This window comes from Marmota marmota, unplaced genomic scaffold, assembly GCF_001458135.2.
Source record: "Marmota marmota marmota unplaced genomic scaffold, marMar, whole genome shotgun sequence".
Taxonomy (NCBI): Eukaryota; Metazoa; Chordata; class Mammalia; order Rodentia; family Sciuridae; genus Marmota; species Marmota marmota.
The window spans coordinates 11,562,746-11,582,633 of NW_026000019.1; the positions used below are offsets into that span (position 1 = coordinate 11,562,746).

A 19,888-nucleotide genomic window follows, 5' to 3' on the forward strand; every position below is an offset into this window, starting at 1 on the left:
GTAGAGAGCCACAGTAGTAAAGAGGTAAGAATAAATAAAGGGGCGCATAGAAGCTTCTAGAAGATTTGGTTTCTTTCAGAAAGTTTCTAGACTAGAATAAATCCAAAGAGATCCATGCACAGGGATTCATGTCTGAGAAGAGAACAGTTTGAGGCTGGATCTGACAAGCAGATCCTGGTTAGTTACTCGGCTGGGATTAAGAAAATTGTCTATTCCATCTCTAGAGTTCACGCTTCTTTCTGTAAATACTTTATTCTGAGGTCCTTCAGGAGTGACTGATGGGGGTGTGATACAAGCAGGATTCCTTTTGGAATATGTAGGACAGGAGGGTGACTGCAACACCCAGCACTTGTTCTGTCCCAGGTAATGTGCTGGGTCCAAGGGTTACTGCTGCACTGGCTAAGACACCTGTTCCCTGACTTACTATTTTATAATCTCTCTTTATTAGACTTGACTTTAAAGAAAAAGAAAGTCTGGATAACAGTGGGAACTGAGTGAGGATCAGGGGTAGGAGGAAAAGAAGGCACTAATTCCACCCAGGAAACCTAAAAACTGTGTTATGCTTGTAAACTGGCTCTGGTGGTAGAAGGGAGAACTGATTTATGTTATCTGCTGATTTCTATAGCAAATATTACCCCTGTAATTAATTTCAAGCTACTGATGGCATATCAGTTGGCTCAAAAATTCACGAATATTTAATAATTATCTCTCACCCACCGATGTCAGCAGTTCCAACTTGCTGTTACCTGGGAGTCATAGTTGACTGCCTCCTCTTTCCACATCCAATACTCAGTTTACTCTGTTGCTTTCTAAACATATTTCAAATGTACCCACAATTTGTCTTTGTTGCAACTGCATTTTTCCAGCCATCGTCGTTTCGTTATCTTTCAGTTATTGTGAAAACCACTTAACTGAGTTTTCTTAGGGTCCAGACTAGGTAAGGAGACTGAGGTACCCAGAACACAGAACTGAAGGACACACCTTCACTTAATGTGGTACAAGTGTAGAGTCGGCCTTGTGTGACCCTGAGAGTCACAGTCTTCTTAACTTTTATGCCTTATATGGCCACTGGCCTCACCCTAGTCCTAGCCCTGACTGTTCTTCTTCTACTTTGCTTCCTTGTGGTACATTCTTTACATTATAGTCAGGGCAATCATTCTGAAAGACAAATTGTTAAACAGCCTGGAATTTTCTTATAAAGTTAACATACAGTTAACACATGACCCAGCAATTCTGCCCCTAGGTATTCACGTAAGAGAAATGACATATCCACACAAAGACTTCAACTTGAATATTTATAGCAGCTTTATTCATAGCAACCCAAGAGTGGACACAAGCCAAATGTCTATCCATTAGTGAACGGATAAGCAAATTATGGTGCAATGGAATACTACTCAGAGATAAAAAGGAATGGACTACTGAGATACACAGTAGCACAGATGAATCTCAAAAGCCTTATGCTATGTGAAAGAAGCTAGCCTCATTCCATTTATAGCATATTCTAGAAAAGGCTAAACATAGTGAGAGAAAGCAGATCGATGGTTGCCGGACCAGACTGTGGTAGTAGACGGGGGAGGATGCTGACAAAAAGGGGACATGAGGCAATTTTTTGTGATGATGGAAATACTCAATAACATGATGGCAGGAGTAGCTGCATTCGCTAAAGCTCATCCCCATTCACAACTGGTGAATTTTGCTATATGCAAATTGTAGTTTTAAAAAGTGACTTTTTAAAGTAGTCTAAAAATGAATGGGAAGAAAAGAAAAAATAAGTGCAGCCCAAATGCATAATTCTTGAGAGTTTTTCTTCAAAAGGGAAACAGACAAATGTGCTAGATAGCTGGAATGGAATATAGACCAGGGAGAAATTATTATTAATTTTTAGTTGAGAAGTACTATGCCATATTTGGTGCTGAGTAATTCAGAAACAACAACAAAGCAAAGCAAAACCAAAAAACCAAAAACCCCTAAACTTATGCAAGAGAACAAACAAAACTGGCTCAATTAGTGGCCTTGGGAAGACGTGAGTGGGCTCACTGAAGAGGAAGCAAGGCACTTCCTCCCGGTGACAAGAGCATTGAGTGCAGGGGGTGCTGAGCAGGCAATGTGGTGAAAGAAAGCTCCGGAAGTTCTCTTCTGGTTGCTTCTGTTTTCTCGGGCAAAACAAAAAGCACAGAATGACCCAAGACAATCAGTAACAGGAATGGAGTGGAGGTTCCAAAGGGAATCAGAGACTTGTTTTAGTCAATACAGGGAGGGTATGGAAACACATACATTTTAAAAGACAATAATCAAACACTTATGTTCAAGAAAGAGGTTCCGTCTGTGGTGAGTGAAGGCAAGCCCAGAGTGTCATCTGATTTACCCATTTTTCTATTTCTTGGATTGAACAGGAGATATTCAGTTGTTTCTACTGTCACTTGTATGTATCTGTACTTGAAAATAAATGATGTGAACCAGTGGCAGATTGACTACCACCAGGCTCGGCTCTGAGTCTGAGGGGAAGTGGGGCCAGGTAGGCCTCCCGTGGAGTGGAATAGGCACTCTTGTTCCTAGGCCCTCAGACAACGCTGGGAGGTGGGCATGAGGCCTTGAGCTGATTTTCATTTAAAAGAGGAAACAGAAGAGTTAGACTTATTCTTGAATCCTATTTTTTTCTTTTGGTGGTACTAGAGATTGAACTCAGGGCCTTGTGCATGGCAGGCAAGCACTCTACCAACTGAGCTATATCCCCAGCCCCTTGAGTCCCAAACATTTGGTTGTAAAGCAGTTAGTGAAAGATACACACAAAAGTTTTTGCAAATTAAAAAAATAATATTAAAATTTCTATAGGAAAAAAAAGACAAAGAACACATACAAAAAAGTCCAAAAAAGAATACAAATGGTTAATAAATAAAAAGGCTTAACTACTAAAGAAATATAAATAAAAATGGTACATTTATTTTTCATTTACAAGTTGGCAGTTTTCAAAAAAATTTAATATTCCGTACTGGTGAGAATTTGAGGAGTCAAGACACTAGATGATGCTGTTGATGAGAGTATACATTAGTGGTTTTGGAGGGCCAAAATTTAACTGTTTAACCCTGTACCCAGTACTAACATTTTAAGGAATTTATTTCAGAAAAATTCTCTCTCTCTCTCTCTGTGCCTCTCTCTCTTTGGTAATTTTAGGTGCATGTTATAACAACTCAAAAGTCCTTAAGAAACATATAATTTGTCACTGTTGAAACTCTTGAGTCTCATCTCGGGGACTTTCCCCATTGCATTGATCTGGTTCAGCTGGTCTGATTGCAGTTCCTGATTTGCCACCCTCTTTGCACACCTAGCAACCATTGCTTCCATTGTTCCCTCCTACCCAACCTGTCTAGCTTGATCATTCCTGAAAACTCAGCTTTCTGCTGTTTTCTGGGAGAAGTCTTCCCTGAGCACTCCCCCACTCTTCATCAGGGTCTCCCTGTAACTATCACTGGGATCACTCATCAAAATTATGTAATAATAGCAATATTTTGGTTAACCCTTTTAGAGTTCAATGCTATTGCCAATAGTTCTAAGATGCTTTAAATGTATTACCTCGCTTCATTGTCACAACAACCGTATAGGATAGGAATAATTATTCTATCCGATGGATTCTATCCCTCCCATGTATTGAGAAACTGAGGCACAAAGTCACTATCCCAAGTCTTTGCAATAGAAAGTGGTAGATTTAAACCCAGGCAATCCAGCTCCAACATCTCTGGCTCAATTTTTTCTATTTGAAAACTACAGGTGCCTCAAGAGAAGATTCGCTTGGTGCATGTTCACCCATGTGTCCCCAGCACCTGGAGTGTGTGCCAGAGTAAAGTCTCAAAAAGTATGAAAGAATGGATGAATGAAGCAGTTGGATAAATTCATACAAGGGACACTTTATGGCAGTTGAAAACAAGGCAGAGAGATGTATACTGACATCAAATAACATCTAAGATATGATGTTAAGCAAAACAAGCAAGTTATAAAATAGAGAGCACATGGCATTTTGTTGGAAAAATATGTTAAGAGATACATAAAAAATAATCAGGAGGTAGATTTGCGAAGCTTTAACAATGTTACCTCTTGAAGGATTTTAACTTCTATGCTATATATTCCTATAATTTTTTAATTACCTCTTTATTAATATTATGTTAATTTTACAAGCAGAAAAATTTAAAAAAGATTTTTGAAAGATCAAATTAAACAACACCAGGAAATCATCTTATAAACTTTGAGACCTTGTTAGCCATCCTTCATATTCACTGGCTCCCTGAGCAGAGGCTGCTGTCCAAGGAGGCCTGGGTGAGTCTCAGCACTCAGGACCTGGGGCTCTTGCTAGACTCCAGGCTGACATAGTCATGACACAAAGCAATAAGCTCTGTGCTTCTTATCAGGGCTAATTCTAGTGGCTGAAATATGTCCAGGGGGTAAACAGAGAAGTAACTTACTGTCTTTGCTATTGCACATTTCCAAGTGAAGATAGTCTATAAATTCCTGGCGCTTACTGGGATTTGAAATAAATTTGCGGTACTTGCAAAAGCTCTTGATAAAGCTGGTCATTTTCAGCCACCCTTTTTTCTGGGAAAAGAAAGAGAGGATGTTGCATTCATTGGCGTAGCTGTTCACTGAGAGTCTACTGTGTGCCAGAAACTCAACATTCATTATATCTAATCCAACATTTCTTAGGAATAATTTTTAGCACTAACTTACATGTAAGGAAACTCAAGTCAAAGAGCTTGTTTAACCTGTCTCAAATCAAGCAGCTGGTGGGTGGAAGAGTCCAGTTTCCACTAGGTATAGCTGGGGCCATTGCCCATTCTCTTTTTACCAGTCTTTCAACAATGACTCGAGGTGCCACTGGAGAGGGAGCATGAATGCTCAAACAGGAACAAACACGGGACATAGGTAAGAGCAGCTTACAAGAAAGGAATGATGGTTCAGGCAGATTTTGAAATGTTGAAGGAACAAGGAAATGAGCAAAACCATTGCCAAACATTTAAAAGTGAAAACTAAAATTGTATGCACCCACTAATATCTACCCATCACACCCATAAAACTGTACCCATAAATTTTATGTTTCTTCCTCTCTCTCTCCCTCCCTCTCTCTGGTGGCCCATATGGGGAGTGAATCTTCATCTCTTTTTAATAGGTACCTAGTGACCATTATCCAGTTCATTAACTCCTAGGTAAATGGATATTTATAGCCATAAAGAATCTCGCTGATTAACAACTAGCTCAATTGTCTCATTCTACCGAGAGGGGACCTCAGCATAAGCCTGGTTTTAGACAGTCATAGCGAGGTCTGAAAAACACTGGTTTTGGCATTAGAAGCATTGAGTCTGGAGCCTCGCTTCTCCCTAATTATGTAATTTCGTTCAATTCCCTTGACCTGTACCCAACCGTCTCCATATGTAAGACAGAAACAATAGCCTTCAGTGTAGTGATGACGTGATGAAGTAGTTGTGTAGTGATGAAGCTTAGTGGTTATACAGGGAAACCCTAACACAGGGCTTAGAACATGCTGGTTTCCTCTAATCTTAACTAAGAGCAACTGGAAGATCTGAAATGAAAACAAGTGTCCTGGTTCTGAGTACAGAATTCTTTTAAACATCATATGTGATTGTTCACGATGCCCTGACATAAAGGCAATCCAGTTATAGAGAAAATACAAAGGAGAAAGGAGAGATCAACACTTTTTCACCTGTGGAGTTGTGGATCAATGGGCTTTGGCACTATTTCCAGAGATACCTTATTAGCGTGATCTTTGGCATTATACAGTTGGGCTCAAATTTTTATGGTTCTAACCAACGGTGAAACACATTGAGCAAGTAATTATTGAAGGGTTCTATGTCTTTTCTCAAACTGTATGAAGAGATTTTTCTGAGTAGCACTCTATCTAGTCTCTTCTTCCTTTTTTCCTTCCTGCTGTGAGAGATAAATAAGCTAGACAACATGTGTGAGAGAAGGAAATGGGTGCACTGCACTCAGCCCTTGGCATGTGTCTCTGGAAGTTGCTCATCTATTGATCACTTGTGTCAGCCCCACCCCTTGTTATACAGTTTGGGGCTCACCCTGTTAAGTGGAGGCTTAAGTTGTCCTGTTACGCCAGTGACTAAATGTGGAAGTTGGTCTAATGGGGGTTCAGAGAAGATTATAAAACCTCTTGGCTTCAGTTCCTCTAAAACAGCCTTCAGCAGTGAGAAAATGTCCGTTTGGTCCTGTGTGCCCAACTCCTGGGTGCATCAATCAGCTGGTCTTAATCATAGGTGGAGAAGGGAGGGACTTTAGGTTGCCAGTGTAACCATTTCTCTGAGCCTCAGATTCCTCCTTTATAAAGTGGGCCTTTAAGAACCTAGCCCCAGGGGTCATTCTTTTGGTGATTAAATGGGTGAGTGGTGGTAATCATGTGCAGCTGATGATGCCTACACAGTGGCTTTCTTGTGTCCAGTGTCTGCTTTTCACTCTCTTCTCACTGACCTGGGATTCCTGCAGGTACATTGTTATCTTTGAGGGCTTCTTAGGCAGAGCTGGTGCTTCAGACTCCACCTCCGGAGAAGGAGGAGGAAACGGGAATATATCTTGGTAATCCTTAAACCTGCCAGAAGGGAGACCAAGAATATCCAAAAAGGCAAAACCTGGTACATGAAAAATAAACAATTGAGGCAAACCTAGCTCAGCTTTTGGAGGGAGCTGCAGTGGGAGATGGACGGTGAATCACTCAAAAATACCCATCTCGCCAGCATTTCAATCCTTTATGGGTATCAGTCTACCTTTACTGATCAACATTGTTCCTCTTTAAGGCAACAGAGCAGAAACGGTGTGTGTGTGTGTGTGTGTGTGTGTCTGTGTGTGTGTGTGCGCGCGTGCACGCAGGTAGACAGAGGGTTCAAGATAAGCTTGGCTTTTCTTTGCTTGGGAGTCTGGAGCAATGAGTTGTGAGAAGGGATTGTGAGACCCTTGATTAATATGGCTTTGGAAAGCCCACGAATCTTTGCCTTCATACTCACCACTTTTCATCCAGAGATTTCATGACGTGGCTCTGGACCATTAGCAATGTGGTTGTACTGACTTGACTCATTTCAGTGACTTCTTTGATGAGAGGGGCATCGCACTGCAGCATTTCTTCTAAAAAAATGCAAGAAAGAAAAAAAAAATGGCTGTCATCCTCATCTCCCAGTTCTGAGGTAAGGTGTGTTTTCACCTTAGGGACTCACAGTCCCCGATCAATCTGGTTTAACTCTGAGCCTTCTACAATTTGAACATCTTTAAAGCATATTTGGAATGGTACGTGCAAGTGTATTTGTGGATAAAATAGCAGTCCTGCTTTAGTTCCATTCTAATTCAAAGATGAGTGCTTAAGGGAAAATGAATTTTTTTATTTAAATTTTTTTCCCCATATTTTTGGAAAATAAAAATTTAAAGGATTCATTTCTGCAGCTGGTGGGAAGTTTTCAATTTAAGGAGAGCACATACAAGTGAAGGACTAAAGTCTGGCAGGGCAGATGGGGAATCCAGGATTACCAATAGGTAGGTAATGTCAATTGGTGCTCCAGGGATGGGAGACTGTGGTGCTGGTTAATGAGGCTCCAAGATGGATCAAGGACAGGATCTGAGTACTCCTCTTTCCTCTTCTGGTTCATTCAAAGCCATGTATAGAACTCAATATTCTGAGGCTCCACAAATAAGTATTTCTTACAAATAAAGACTTTTACCTCTTTTTCTATTTTTCTGTTTATGCCCTCCTCTTGGTTAACTGAAAACAAAACCTCCCCTAGACCCACTTCTGTTCATCTGTGCTTAAACAGGAAGCTCTGCCTTCATGATTTTTCTATAGATTTGATCACCTCCAGGATAGGAATGTGCTCACCCCCCGAGTCAATATTTTACTTGCAGCCTTTGCTTCTGGCCAAGGTAAATTTACATGGGCCAGGTTTACCCTCCCTGGTACAGCTGGAACAACTGTCTTCCCAATTCCCACGGGTGGGTCCAGGTGGCCCCGGAGGGTAACACTCCAGTGTGGCATACACAGCTTGCCTTGCCTTTGCATCTAACTCCAGCCTAGTTGACTTGATGATCAGATGACTTGATTCTGAACTCAAGTTCTACCTAAACTGGGTTTTCAAACTGGTTTTCATCTTCATGTAGAAAATGCAGCAGATTATCCCTACCTCAGAGGGGTTAAAGGAAAGTCTGCTTTTAGGATTAAATAGAATCAAATGAGAGGATGTATGTGAAAGTATTTTACACTTGACTTCCTTCACTAGTATTACAACTTTGGATTTATTAATTCTTCTCTGCTTTCACTGCCTGTCTTGGTCTTTGTCTCAATTCTGTCCCCCTGTGGCCACTGCTCTGTGGGGCTCTCTCCGGGTTAGGTGAGACAGGCTATTTCTTTGGACATTAAAGGGAGAAGGAAACAGGACGCTGGAGAAAAAGATGCATACCAGGAGGGATTTTGCCATGGAAGAAAGTCTGGATTATGTTTTCCAATGAAGACATGTAAGTCTTCTCATTGGCTTTCGAATTCATCCTCTGTACAGCTATCAGGAATAGTAATGGGTTTTCCGCGTTATGTTCTCTGAGGAACTCCCTGAAGAGCTCCAGGTATTGTGAATTTAGGAGGACTTCTGTCAAGTTCCTGGAAGACAAGAGGAAGGAGCATGGCTTATGGACAAAGGATGATGACCCTGGGTTCTGCTCTAATTAGGGAGGGGGAGGGCATCTCGGGCTGCAGAGCCTCTAGCCATGTGTGAAGAGCATGGCTGACAAATTGGTTAGCGCTGTTTCCTTGGAGGTTAACTTGAATTTTCATCTGCCCTTCTTAAACCTGGTCCAGTTGACAACAGGTTGAAGAGGAGGGGAGGAATTTTGAAGGAAGGTAATTTTGTTTTCCCAAGGGAACTCTGTTTTCACATCATGGATTTAAAGCAACTCCCCACTGGAACAGTCATTTCTGTGAGACAGAGCATGACTGATCAGCAGTTATTGATCCATTATTTCAAAATTCCCTTTACTGATTCCTTCTTTCACTGCTCTTCAAATACAAGTGGCTTTAGTGTTTCATTTGCAGCCCTCTTTCTTTTTGACTTGTAGTTTTTTCTTTTTGTCTTGTAGGGTTTTTTTTTTTCCTTAATAAGACTCCTGTAGCGCAAGAATTAAAATAAAGAATCAATAAATGGGATGGATTCAAACTAAAAAGCTTCTTCTCAGAAAAAAACAACCAGTGAGATGAATAGAGAGCCTACAGAATGAGGCTCACAGCACATCAGATAGAGCATTAATCTCGAGAATATATAAAGCACTCAAAAACCTTAACACCAAAAAAACCAAATAACCCAGTTAATAAATGAGCCAAGGACCTGAACAGACACTTCTCAGAAGAGGATATACCATCAATCAACAAATATATGAAAAAAATGTTCAATATCTCTAGCAATTAGAGAAATGCATATCAAAACTACTCTAAGATTTCATTTCATTCCAGTCGGAATGGCAGCTATCAAGAATACAAACAACGATAAGTGTTGGCGAGGATGTGGGGAAAAAGGTACACTCATATATTGTTGCAAATTGGTGCAGCCAATCTGGAAAGCAATATGGAGATTCCTTGGAAAATTGGGAATGGAACCACCATTTGGCCAGCTATCCCTATCCTTGGTCTATACCCAAAGGACTTAAAAACAGCAAACTATAGGGACACAACCACATCAATGTTTATAGCAGCATAATTCACAATAGCTAAACTGTGAAACCAATCTAGATGCCCTTCAGTAGATGAATGGACAAAGAAAATGTGGCACATATACACAATGGAATATTACTCAGCAATAAAAGGGAATAAAATCATGGCATTTGCAGGTAAATGGATGGAGTTGGAGAATATAATGCTAACTGAAGTTAATCAATCTCAAAAAAACAAATGCCAAATGTTTTCTCTGACATAAGGAGGCTGATTCATAGTGGGGTTGGGAGGAAGAAAGTCTTAGCAGCCTTGGCACTTGGAGAAATTTTATGCATAGGTATCACTTGCTGTAAGAGGAATGAAAGGTGGGTGGGAAGCTCTTAAAGAAAAGACCACAGAATCTTTGCCTAGCAGAAGCTCACTCTCCTATTGATTAGAAAGCGGAAGACATGAAGTAGGGAACCAGTTAGGAAGTTACAACAGTAGTACATAATTCAGAAAAAAAAAATGGGTAAGGATACATGTACAAAGAATGCTTAAAATGGTACTATTTATAGCAATGAAAAATTAAAAACAGTGGAAATGTCTATGTTATGGTTTAGATCTGAAATGTCTCCAGAAAAACTTATGTGTTAGGCATTGCAGCAATGTTCAGAGGCTAAAAGACTGGGTTAGAGCTGGAACCACATCAGTGGATTAATCCATTTGATAGATTAGTAATTTGAATGGACTGGGTGGTAACTACACACAGATGAGGTGTGGCTGGAGGAAGTGGATCACTGGGAGCTTGTGCTTGGATTCTTGGAGACTATATCCTATCCCTGGCTCCCTCCACCCCCACTTCCCAGATGCCATAAGCCAAGCAGCTTTCTGCTGTCACAAACTTCCATCATGATATTCTGCCTTGGAGCTGGGCAACCATGGATTGAACCTCTGAAACCACAAGCCAAAATCAATCTTTCCTCCTCTAAGTGGTTCTGGTGAGGTATTTTTATCATAGTGGTAAAAAAAGCTAACAACAGTCCATAAAAAGAGAATAGTTAAATAAATCACAAAACATCCATAATATGGAAGGATGTAGATCTATACATAGTCACTTAAAAGGATGTCCATGATAGTTTTAAGATAAAAAAAATTAGTGCATGATATATATTGCATGGTGTCATTTTTAGAAAATAAAAATAATAATTTGAAATGCAAAGTGTATTTGTTCATACATGTAAGATACACGGGAAAGGGTCTGGAAACTTACATACAAAGGAAAAGTGGTGCTTGGATATATTACTATAGCCAGATCCTACATCTTACCTGGGTCTCACTGAGGGCTTCCTAGTACCAGATTTTTTGGAGAAGGATATTTTCCTTTGTGGGGCTGTAATTACCTTTGGTTCCTTGACAATTTGCACTTTAAAATCTAAGAAAAATCACAAAGTTGAGTAAAATCGCATTATAAGGAATGAAATAGACTCCTTCTGAAATTAAGGGAATCCCTCTGAAATTAAGGAGAACTTCCTTAGACTGACAATGAAATCTCCAAACTGTTTTTAATTTCTGACTTCCTCACACAGAGAATAGGGAGGCTACCCAAGAGACATTTGCCAAAAGCATTTAAAGGCACAAGCACTGCCCACAGTAATGTGGGTCTAGGAACAGCAGTTGGAACAGAATTAGATCAAAAGTTGAAGCCAAAAAAAGATGAGGGTCAAAGTTGAATCAAAAAGATGAGGTTAGGAAAGAAGATGAACAAGGTAATAAGGGTTGTTAAAACCCCTGCACATACCAGAGACTCAAGAAGCCCATGAACATGTCCAGATTTGGGTGTATGCCAGGAAAAGGCATTCAAAGGCACAACATTTCTGGAAATGCTTTGGAATAATCATAATACAAACTGCTGCGGATGATTGAGAAAGTAATATGATCCAGACATTGTTAAAAACTCCCTCTGTGAGATCTCCTGGAAGCATCACAGAAGGCTAAGAGGGGACTATTACTGAGCTCATAGGAAGAGGAAGCAGGTAGAAATGTTCCATTTATAATCAGTGACTTACCTAGAGAAATCTGTCATCCTCAAAACTTGAGTTTTTTTGGGTCCAAACTAGTGCTTTCCAATAGAAATATAATGTGAGCTACATATATGATTTAAATTTTCCAGTAGTCACATTAAAAAAAAAAAGCTTAAAGGAAAAGAGTGCAATTAATTTTAATACCATATTTTATTCAACACATTTATTTCAGTCACATTTCAAAAACTCAATGACCACATGGGGTAGTGGATCCTGTATATATGGTGTCAGGCTAGAGACTCTGGTTCCCTGCGAGGAAATGTTTCTAGAGGACAGAGCAGGTGTCCGTTCACTTTAAACTCTTCATGTCAAGAGGCCAGCAGGCAACAAAGGAGTCATTATATTGATAGGATATATCCCTAATTATTGAGATCATGAGAATTCACTTATCACCCATGTTACTCTCTAGCTCAATTCTGATAATAAATTGATGAAGGAAGCAGCCACCGCCCAAGAAGTCATGATGACCGGGGGCTCAGAGACATCAGAGATGAGAGCCACCCCCCGCCCCATCCCAAGACTAGTAGAGATACTGGTTGAGCAAAAGGAGAATATAGGATGGGAAGGAGAAGAGAAGTATTAGTATTAGAAACAGTGTAGTAGTATAGGCCATCCTTTCTAGAATAAATTCCCAAGGAAAAGAAACCCACCCAATCCCTGGAGAAGCTGTTCTGGGATGAGGTGAAATTACTATACAAAGAAAGTGGGCAGCAGTAGGAGCTGCTGAGTGCTATCTATATCCTCTCTTTAGGACCAAAGCATTCATTCCTAGCTGCCTGGAGAGCCGGTTGCTGATGGCTCCCAGATGGGGCTGCTTCTGGGAGTTGCCCAGCCAAAGGAAATTGCCTGACCCAAAGTGTGCCCTCCCATCTGGGTCCACGTGGAATTTCAAAGGCCCAGGTCTGTTGCTCCAGTGAGGGACAACTCTGGAGGGTCATCCTAGCTTTGGAGTTTCCTGTGCTATTGCTAAGGCCTGTTGGGACTGCCTCATAGTTGGGCAGTCCACCTTGACCTCTGCCCAGTGCTGTTCTCCTCATTCCTTTAGAGGTGTCCTTCCCAAGAACACCCCTAACAAACATCCTTCCACAATCTCTGACTCCAGGAAGCTTGGCAGAAGATGGATACAAATTGTGTGAAACTCCTACTAGACAGGAAATCAGGAATGAACAATCTTAATGATCTCTATGTTTGATAATTTATAATTACATCTCATTTTCCTAATACTCTTCTATGGCTCTGTAGAAGGCAAAACAACAACAACAACAAAAAAAAACAGACAATCAATTACCTTCTGACTACATCTCCATGACAAACAAGGTATGGTTCCTCTTTGGATTTTTGTCGCCTGAGTTTGGAAATTTTCTCTCAGATTTGAGAAAACCTAATTGCTTTAAATCTACCCCTGAATTTAACACTTGCCCGTGAGAGGTGCTTTCTCACAGTATAACTTGTAGTCTTCACTGATCTTCTTTATGGCCACCTTTGGATACTTAAAGCAGAGTTCCTCAAAAGTCAGGTTGTTTATGTCTGTGAAGTAAAGGAAAACAGAGAGTCTAGTTATCCACTCTAGGTTCAAATATTCACTGACTTTTCTTGGGCATATGGTTTAAAGGGCCACTTAAATAGGACAATAGTGTTTTGGTGGAATGCTTACATAAAGAACATAAGTTTTCTAAGCCAAATTAGAAAGAAAGAAACATAGCCTTTCCTCCCCTCTAGAATGGGAGGATTCTGTCCTCTGGAAGGCTTGACCCATTGAGATTTTCTGCCTGAGGGAGGCTAGTGTACAGATGTATGATGCAGACAGAGCTACTTACTGTTAATGCACATACAAGAAATATCTCTTTCAGAGCCAGACGTGGTGGTGCACGCCTGTAATCCCAGTGGCTCATGAGTCTAAAACAGGAGGATCATGAGTTCAAAGCCAGCCTCAGCAAAAGTGAGGTGCTAAGCAATTCATTGAGACCCCGTCTTTAAATAAAACACAAAATAGGGCTGGAGATATGGCTCAGTGGCAGAGTGTCCTTGACTTCAATCCCCAGTACCCAAAAAATAAAACCCAAATCAACAACAACAAAAAAAGAAGAAATATCTCATTCAAATGACTGGTGATCCATTCAAAGTAATCATCTTTTCTAAGGTGGGGTTAGGAATAAATCTCAGATATTTTGCTATAGCTTCAAAAATGATGAATTTAAGGAAAGTACATGGCAAATAATGTTAGGACCTTTATTGTTCTTGGCTTTGACTTCTGGAATTAATTTCAGAATTGACAGTTCATATATCCAAATAGCATCAATAATGGCAAATCATTGTTCATTGGGGTGGATTTTTTTTTTCCCTAGAAGCAACCACACATGGTTTCTGGTAATGCATGGTGAATTGAGAGGTAGCATCTTCGTATCAAAAATATTGTGGGACAATAAGGCTGAGCTACAAGGGAAATTTTAGAATGTTCTGGGCTATAGAAAACAGAAAAGCAGCACTTTGTCTTCTACCAAGAGGAAAACACTCCTTTGTGTTGATTTGTGGTGTTCACAGTTCATCCAGTTGCACAGAGTTCTTCTGGACCACTCCGTTCAGGCTAGTACTTAATGCCACTGTCCTCCTGTGAGCATCATTGCTGTTATCCTCACCCTCACCACCATCATCTGTCAGTCAGGACCATCCAGTGGTGGGAGCAGCACGTTGTTTCTCAGTGAATCCAGGTTTCTAGGCCTGAGTCAACCCCTCCCTCACCAAGCAACCTTGGAAAAGTCTTTCCGCCTTCCTGGGACCCGGTGTGTCCACATAAAAGGTGAGAGTATTCTAGCTCGGGTGCTCTGTGAGTTTACAGTGCAGTTTATCAGGCCAGACTCGTGCTCCCAAAAGCAGTGGGAAAGGACCTGATGAAGCGCCTGCCGAGGAAGGAGAAGGAAGGAGCTGGGTCTCACTCTTCCTGCCACACCTGGCTCTCCAGGGTCACCCAAGGAATGCCCAGCACCTAGCATGTTCACCAGCCATCCTTTTGTCCACTTTTGTCATTATTTCTGGGGGAAATTTTGGAAAGTTCTGGTTTTAGAGGGAAGGTGGAACCTCTAAGGTAAAAGGAGAGGGCAAGATTTAAATAACCATGCCCAAGCATGGCTCCAAGGGGCAATCATCCAGGGCATCTGTTTTATACAGAGTGTCTGTTGAAGTTTTTAAAGAGTATTACTTTTTTTTTTTTGGTACTGGGGATTGAACTCAGGGGTGCTTAACCACTGAGCCACATCCCCATCCCTTTTTTTATATTTTATTTTGAGACAGGGTCTCACTTAGTTGCTTAGGGCCTCACTAAGTTTCTGAGGCTGGCTTTGAACTCGAAATCCTCCTGCCTCAGCCTTGCGAGTTGCTGGGATTACAGGTGATTGCCACCGTGCCCAACTGAGCACCTGCTTTCTTTTATTACCACTAATATTCTCAATGATCACTAAACCACAGGACTTTATCCCACTTTATAACTGCATAAATGAGGTTCAGAAAGCTGTAGTAACTTGCCCAAGCTCACCTAGTGAGTGGCATTTACAAAAGCCTAAGGGTTCAATGGAATAACAGTGGTGATGCTTGAAGGGGCAGGAGCCTGCCCCACCTTGAGCGCTTTGGCTTCCTCAGATCCACTAGGGGGCGCAGCAGTCTGTCAGAATTCAAATCTGACCTCTGTCAGGGAGGTTGTGACCTTGGGGAGATCATCCTCTCTGGGCCTCAGTTACTTAGTAATTAACTGCCTACGTTATTTTAAAGATCAAATGTGGTAATTTTTGTATCCCACAGTGCTGACCCACAGGAAATAATCACTAAATGTTAAATAATTATAATTTTCCAGTTTCCTAGAAGGGTTAAAAACAAAAACAAAAACAAACACAAACAAACAAACAACAACAACAACAACAAGCCCCAGTGACATATCTTACCTTCCAGAAACACTGGAGACCGCAGTTCTACCTGGAGAGACCCAGCTTGGCGTAGGTTCTCAGTCGCTACGTTTGGCCACTGCATCGAATCCATTTTCTCCATGTTAGCCAAGGCCTGGGTTAACTCCAGAGATTTCTGAATCCTCTTATAAAGAAGAATGTTCTCTTCTTTGCTTATAGATTTTCTTTTATGGCACCGGTTTTTGATGAACCGTGTCTGAGTCTAAGAGAGGGAGCAGAGGGTGGGGAGCAGGCAGCATTTTACACAGGAATTAGACCAGAAGCAGGCGTTTTGTAATAACTCAGTCCTCCTTATCTCCCTGTTACATAGCCTTATGCTGATAGTCTTCAATACATTAAGAGCCAGTGCTCTTTTACACACTAACCCCCACCCTCTTTTAATCAAACCCATTTTTTCCATAGGGAAAAATTTCCAAATGAATGTGACTTCTTCAAAGTCAGCTTTGCACTGAATCTTTTTCCTTGAGTGGCTTATCTTTAGAATATCAGGGACTAAGTCAATCTCCAGTTGCCTCCAGGAATAAATCATAATTTCATTTACTTTAACAAACAAGCCTTCTAAAACCACCTTCTCCTGTTCCTTAACCAAATAAGCCTCCTCTTTCCTCAATCCCACAATTCCTCCCCAACCCAAAGTCCCTCCTACTGTAAAAACAAGAAACCAGTAGTCCTCTTCATTCAGGAACTCATTATAGCAGGGGCTGAGTATCTGAAATCCAAACACAACACAAGTTTTTCTCTGAACATAGCAGCTCTAATTTTAAGTCTCAAAGGATAGCAATAAATATACACTTAAAAAGTGATATAATCATGTAACAGATCTGAGTTCTTGGGGAACTAAAGTATATTCCTGAGCAAACACAGCTCACTTATTAAATCCTGGCAACATATAATGTAATATAATGCCACCGACTAATGAATAAGCTCTAAATATATATTGAATATGAATGGTGAAAGAGCATTGTGAAATGAATACTCTATTAATGATCCTTCCATTTTACAAGATTTCTGAGTATAATAACTAATGACTAAATCATCAAATTGGTTTAAGAAGTTATACTTAATAGAGAATTTTTCATTGAAAAGATAATTATATATCCAGCAAAATAACAGCAATGGTTAATAAATATAATAAATAATAAACACTATTTAAAACCTTATCATTGTTTTTTTTTCTTTCTTTTTTTTTTTTTATGGTACTGGGGATTGAACTCAGGAGCACTTGACCACTGAACCACATCCCTAGCCCTATTTTTTTTATCTTAGAGATAAGTTCTCACTGAATTGCTTAGTGCCTCATTTTTTGCTGAGGCTGGCTTTGAACTCGCCATCCTCCTGTCTCAGCCTCCTGAGGTGCAGGGATTACAGGCGTGTGCCACTGCGCCCAGCTTTATGATTGTTTTTGTTATGATGTATTATAGTTTCTTTCAGATTGAGCTTGTTCATCACTTGATAAACTTTCCTGGCCCCTCCTCAGAGCACTGTGTGATGTGTCAGACCAAGAAGCACTTTTTGTTTCAGGTGTTGTGGGCTCTCTGGTCTCTGTTGGAAGTACTCAGCTCTGCAGTTGTAGCATGTGACAACATGTAAACAAATGGGCATAGTTGTGTTGCCATAAAACTTTATTTGTGGACGCTGAAATATGGTTGTTATATAATATCTGTCTGTCATGTTACATTTCTCTTTCGATATGTTTCAACCATTTAAAATATGTACAACCAATCTTGTAGTTTGCTGGCCATGCAAGTGCAGATGGTAAACTGAACTTGGCTTCTGGGTTACAGTTTGTTAACCTTGCAATAGACTGAGCAGGAGTTTGATCACTGGCCCAGCACTGTCAGTACTTCACAGAGAGGCCTTTGGTCTTGGTCTACTGTCTGTGTATAGTGAAAAGGAGGATGTGAGAACCTCACAAGGCCCTGTCTTGGTCTAAGTTCCTATGGGTCTGAAAAGGGGTTGGAAAAGAATAAATATTTGTGTCCATACTACTTGCTGGACATTGTACACATAGTGTCTTTATTAAAGGGAGTCATATGACCCCTGATGTACTGATGAGGAAATCAAGGATCAGAAGTACACAGCAACCTTCTACCTAAGACCAAATTTCGAAAGTGAAAATGTTACAATTGAAACCTCTGTCTGCCCCTTCTCATTAAGTCTTAGTGTTCTTTGTATCTTTAGGTCTTGATTTCTTTAAAGCTTTTTAAATCATGGTAAAATATACATAACACAAAATTTGCCATATTAACTATTTGAAGTGTATGATTCAGTTACATTAATTATATGTACAATATATGTACAATCATTTCTTTTTCCAAAAATTTTTCATCACCCCTAACAGAAACTCTGTAACCTCTAAGAAGGTACTCCCCATTTTCCTCCTCGAATCTCTTAGTAACCTCTAAATCTTTCTGTTAGATTCTTTTTAAATTTTTTTTAGTTGTAGATGGACACAATACCTTTATTTTGTTTATTACTTTTTTTATGTGGTGCTGAGGATCAAACCCAGTGCCTCACACATGCTAGGCGAGTGCTCTACCACTGAGCCACAACCCCAGCCCAGATTCTCTCTTTATCTAATTAAGAAACTTTTTGTTTAATTACTTGTCATCCTAATTGACTTCTCACATATCTCTGCCAGTGTCTAAGGAACGCCTTACTCTGTTGCTGAGAATGAGAGTTGTTCTAACAAGGGGAGGGAGGAGTGGTGGACTTCTGGATAGATTTTTTTTAAGGCTGAGATAACAGGATTCACCAATCTGTTAGGCTTGGGTGTGAAAGGAGGAAATGGATCAAGGATGATATCAAGATTTTTAGTCTGAGAAACTCTGATAGTTCAACTTACCTATTTACCAATACCTTCAAAATTTTGCAGGTAAGGGGCTTTACAGTGAAAGTCTGCTAATCCAGGAAATGTAGTCCTAAGCTGATCCTCTGACCCTACTCCACAAAAGACAGGGAGGCTTCTAGTGTTTCCTTAACCAAGAACTGGGCTTAGGAAAGCTACAGTTGTGGATCTACTGGACTGCTCTGGCCTGATACTACCTGGCTGTCCATCCCAGGTATATCAGGAAATCAAGAAGGACATAAACACTAAGAACATCTGAGTTCTGATCCTGATTCATCTATCAGCCAGTCATGTACTCATTAGGCTAATTTACTTACGTACTAATAGGCTAATTACTCAGCCTTTCTGAGTCTCAGCTTCCTCATCTGTAGAACAAAGACAACAATACAATGCTGTCTGCCCTTGGAGTTGCTAAGACTCAGAAGGAGACAAGGTACGTGCATGTGACTTATAAGGCAAATGCAGTATAAGCACTAAATAATCACATGTTTATATCCATTTTTGCTTCTCCAGATCTACTTGCTACCCTTTATCCTGCTGTACCTTAGCAGATTAACCTGTATGGATACCAGCAGGCTCTCTTATCCTCTGATTGGGTTCACCTCATGAGGTGTCCTGGCAGGAAATGGGAAAGCAGAAGATTCCCTCTGCGGATCAGTGTGGACGGGCCATGTCCCTTAAGGGATCACTACCTTAAAGGAGACACTGCTGTGTCTCACTCCACACAGTTGTGTCTCAACTCCATCCTGATTCTAGTAACTGCTCCCTCTCCTCAGTTCTTCAGGCCTAGGAATAATAAAGGTGCCCCATCCTTAACAACTCTGTGGAAGGTATTGTGCTGTCTCTGTGGTCTCCCCACCCCATCCACTGCTCTGTAAGCAGACCCTTTTATTTGGCTCTCATCTGTTATCCAACTTGACTTTTCCAATTTGTTTTTTGCCAAGCATCTGATGACACAATAATCATGGGCCTCACTTTTTTTATTCAGGATATTCCTTTGCTTTTTTTTTTTTTTTTTTTTTTTTGGTACTGGGGATTGAACTCAGGGGCACTCAACCACATCTGCAGCCCTTTTTTGTATTTTATTTAGAGATGGGGTCTCACTGAATTGCTTAGTGCCTCGCTTTTGCTGAGGCTGGCTTTGAATTTGCAGTCCTCCTGTCTCAGACTCCTGGGCTTCTGGGATTACAGGTGTGTGCCACCACATCTGGCTATTCCTTTGCTTTTATGTAATGTTTTGGTAATAAGTCATTCCTCCCAATTGGTTATCTCCTTGGTAGCTAGTTTAGGAAAGGAGGATCCCACTTTTAAATATATAATGTGCATAAGAGAGTTA

At 40.6% G+C, this 19,888-nt stretch overlaps 1 protein-coding gene across 1 annotated transcript in view; it reads right to left on the reverse strand.

The window, feature by feature from the left end:
* The window catches only part of Rgsl1 (regulator of G protein signaling like 1), a 47,483-nt gene that overhangs the window by 13,495 nt on the left and 14,100 nt on the right, over positions 1 to 19,888 (reverse strand). The window contains exons 8-15 of the mRNA XM_048810219.1: positions 16,351 to 16,413; positions 15,684 to 15,906; positions 13,171 to 13,278; positions 10,997 to 11,102; positions 8,451 to 8,644; positions 7,014 to 7,131; positions 6,484 to 6,601; positions 4,455 to 4,584 (exon numbers count right to left, since the gene is read on the reverse strand). Of these exons, the coding sequence (XP_048666176.1) occupies positions 4,455 to 4,584; positions 6,484 to 6,601; positions 7,014 to 7,131; positions 8,451 to 8,644; positions 10,997 to 11,102; positions 13,171 to 13,278; positions 15,684 to 15,906; positions 16,351 to 16,413 (1,060 nt within the window). The remainder of the gene's footprint in view (positions 1 to 4,454; positions 4,585 to 6,483; positions 6,602 to 7,013; positions 7,132 to 8,450; positions 8,645 to 10,996; positions 11,103 to 13,170; positions 13,279 to 15,683; positions 15,907 to 16,350; positions 16,414 to 19,888) is intronic.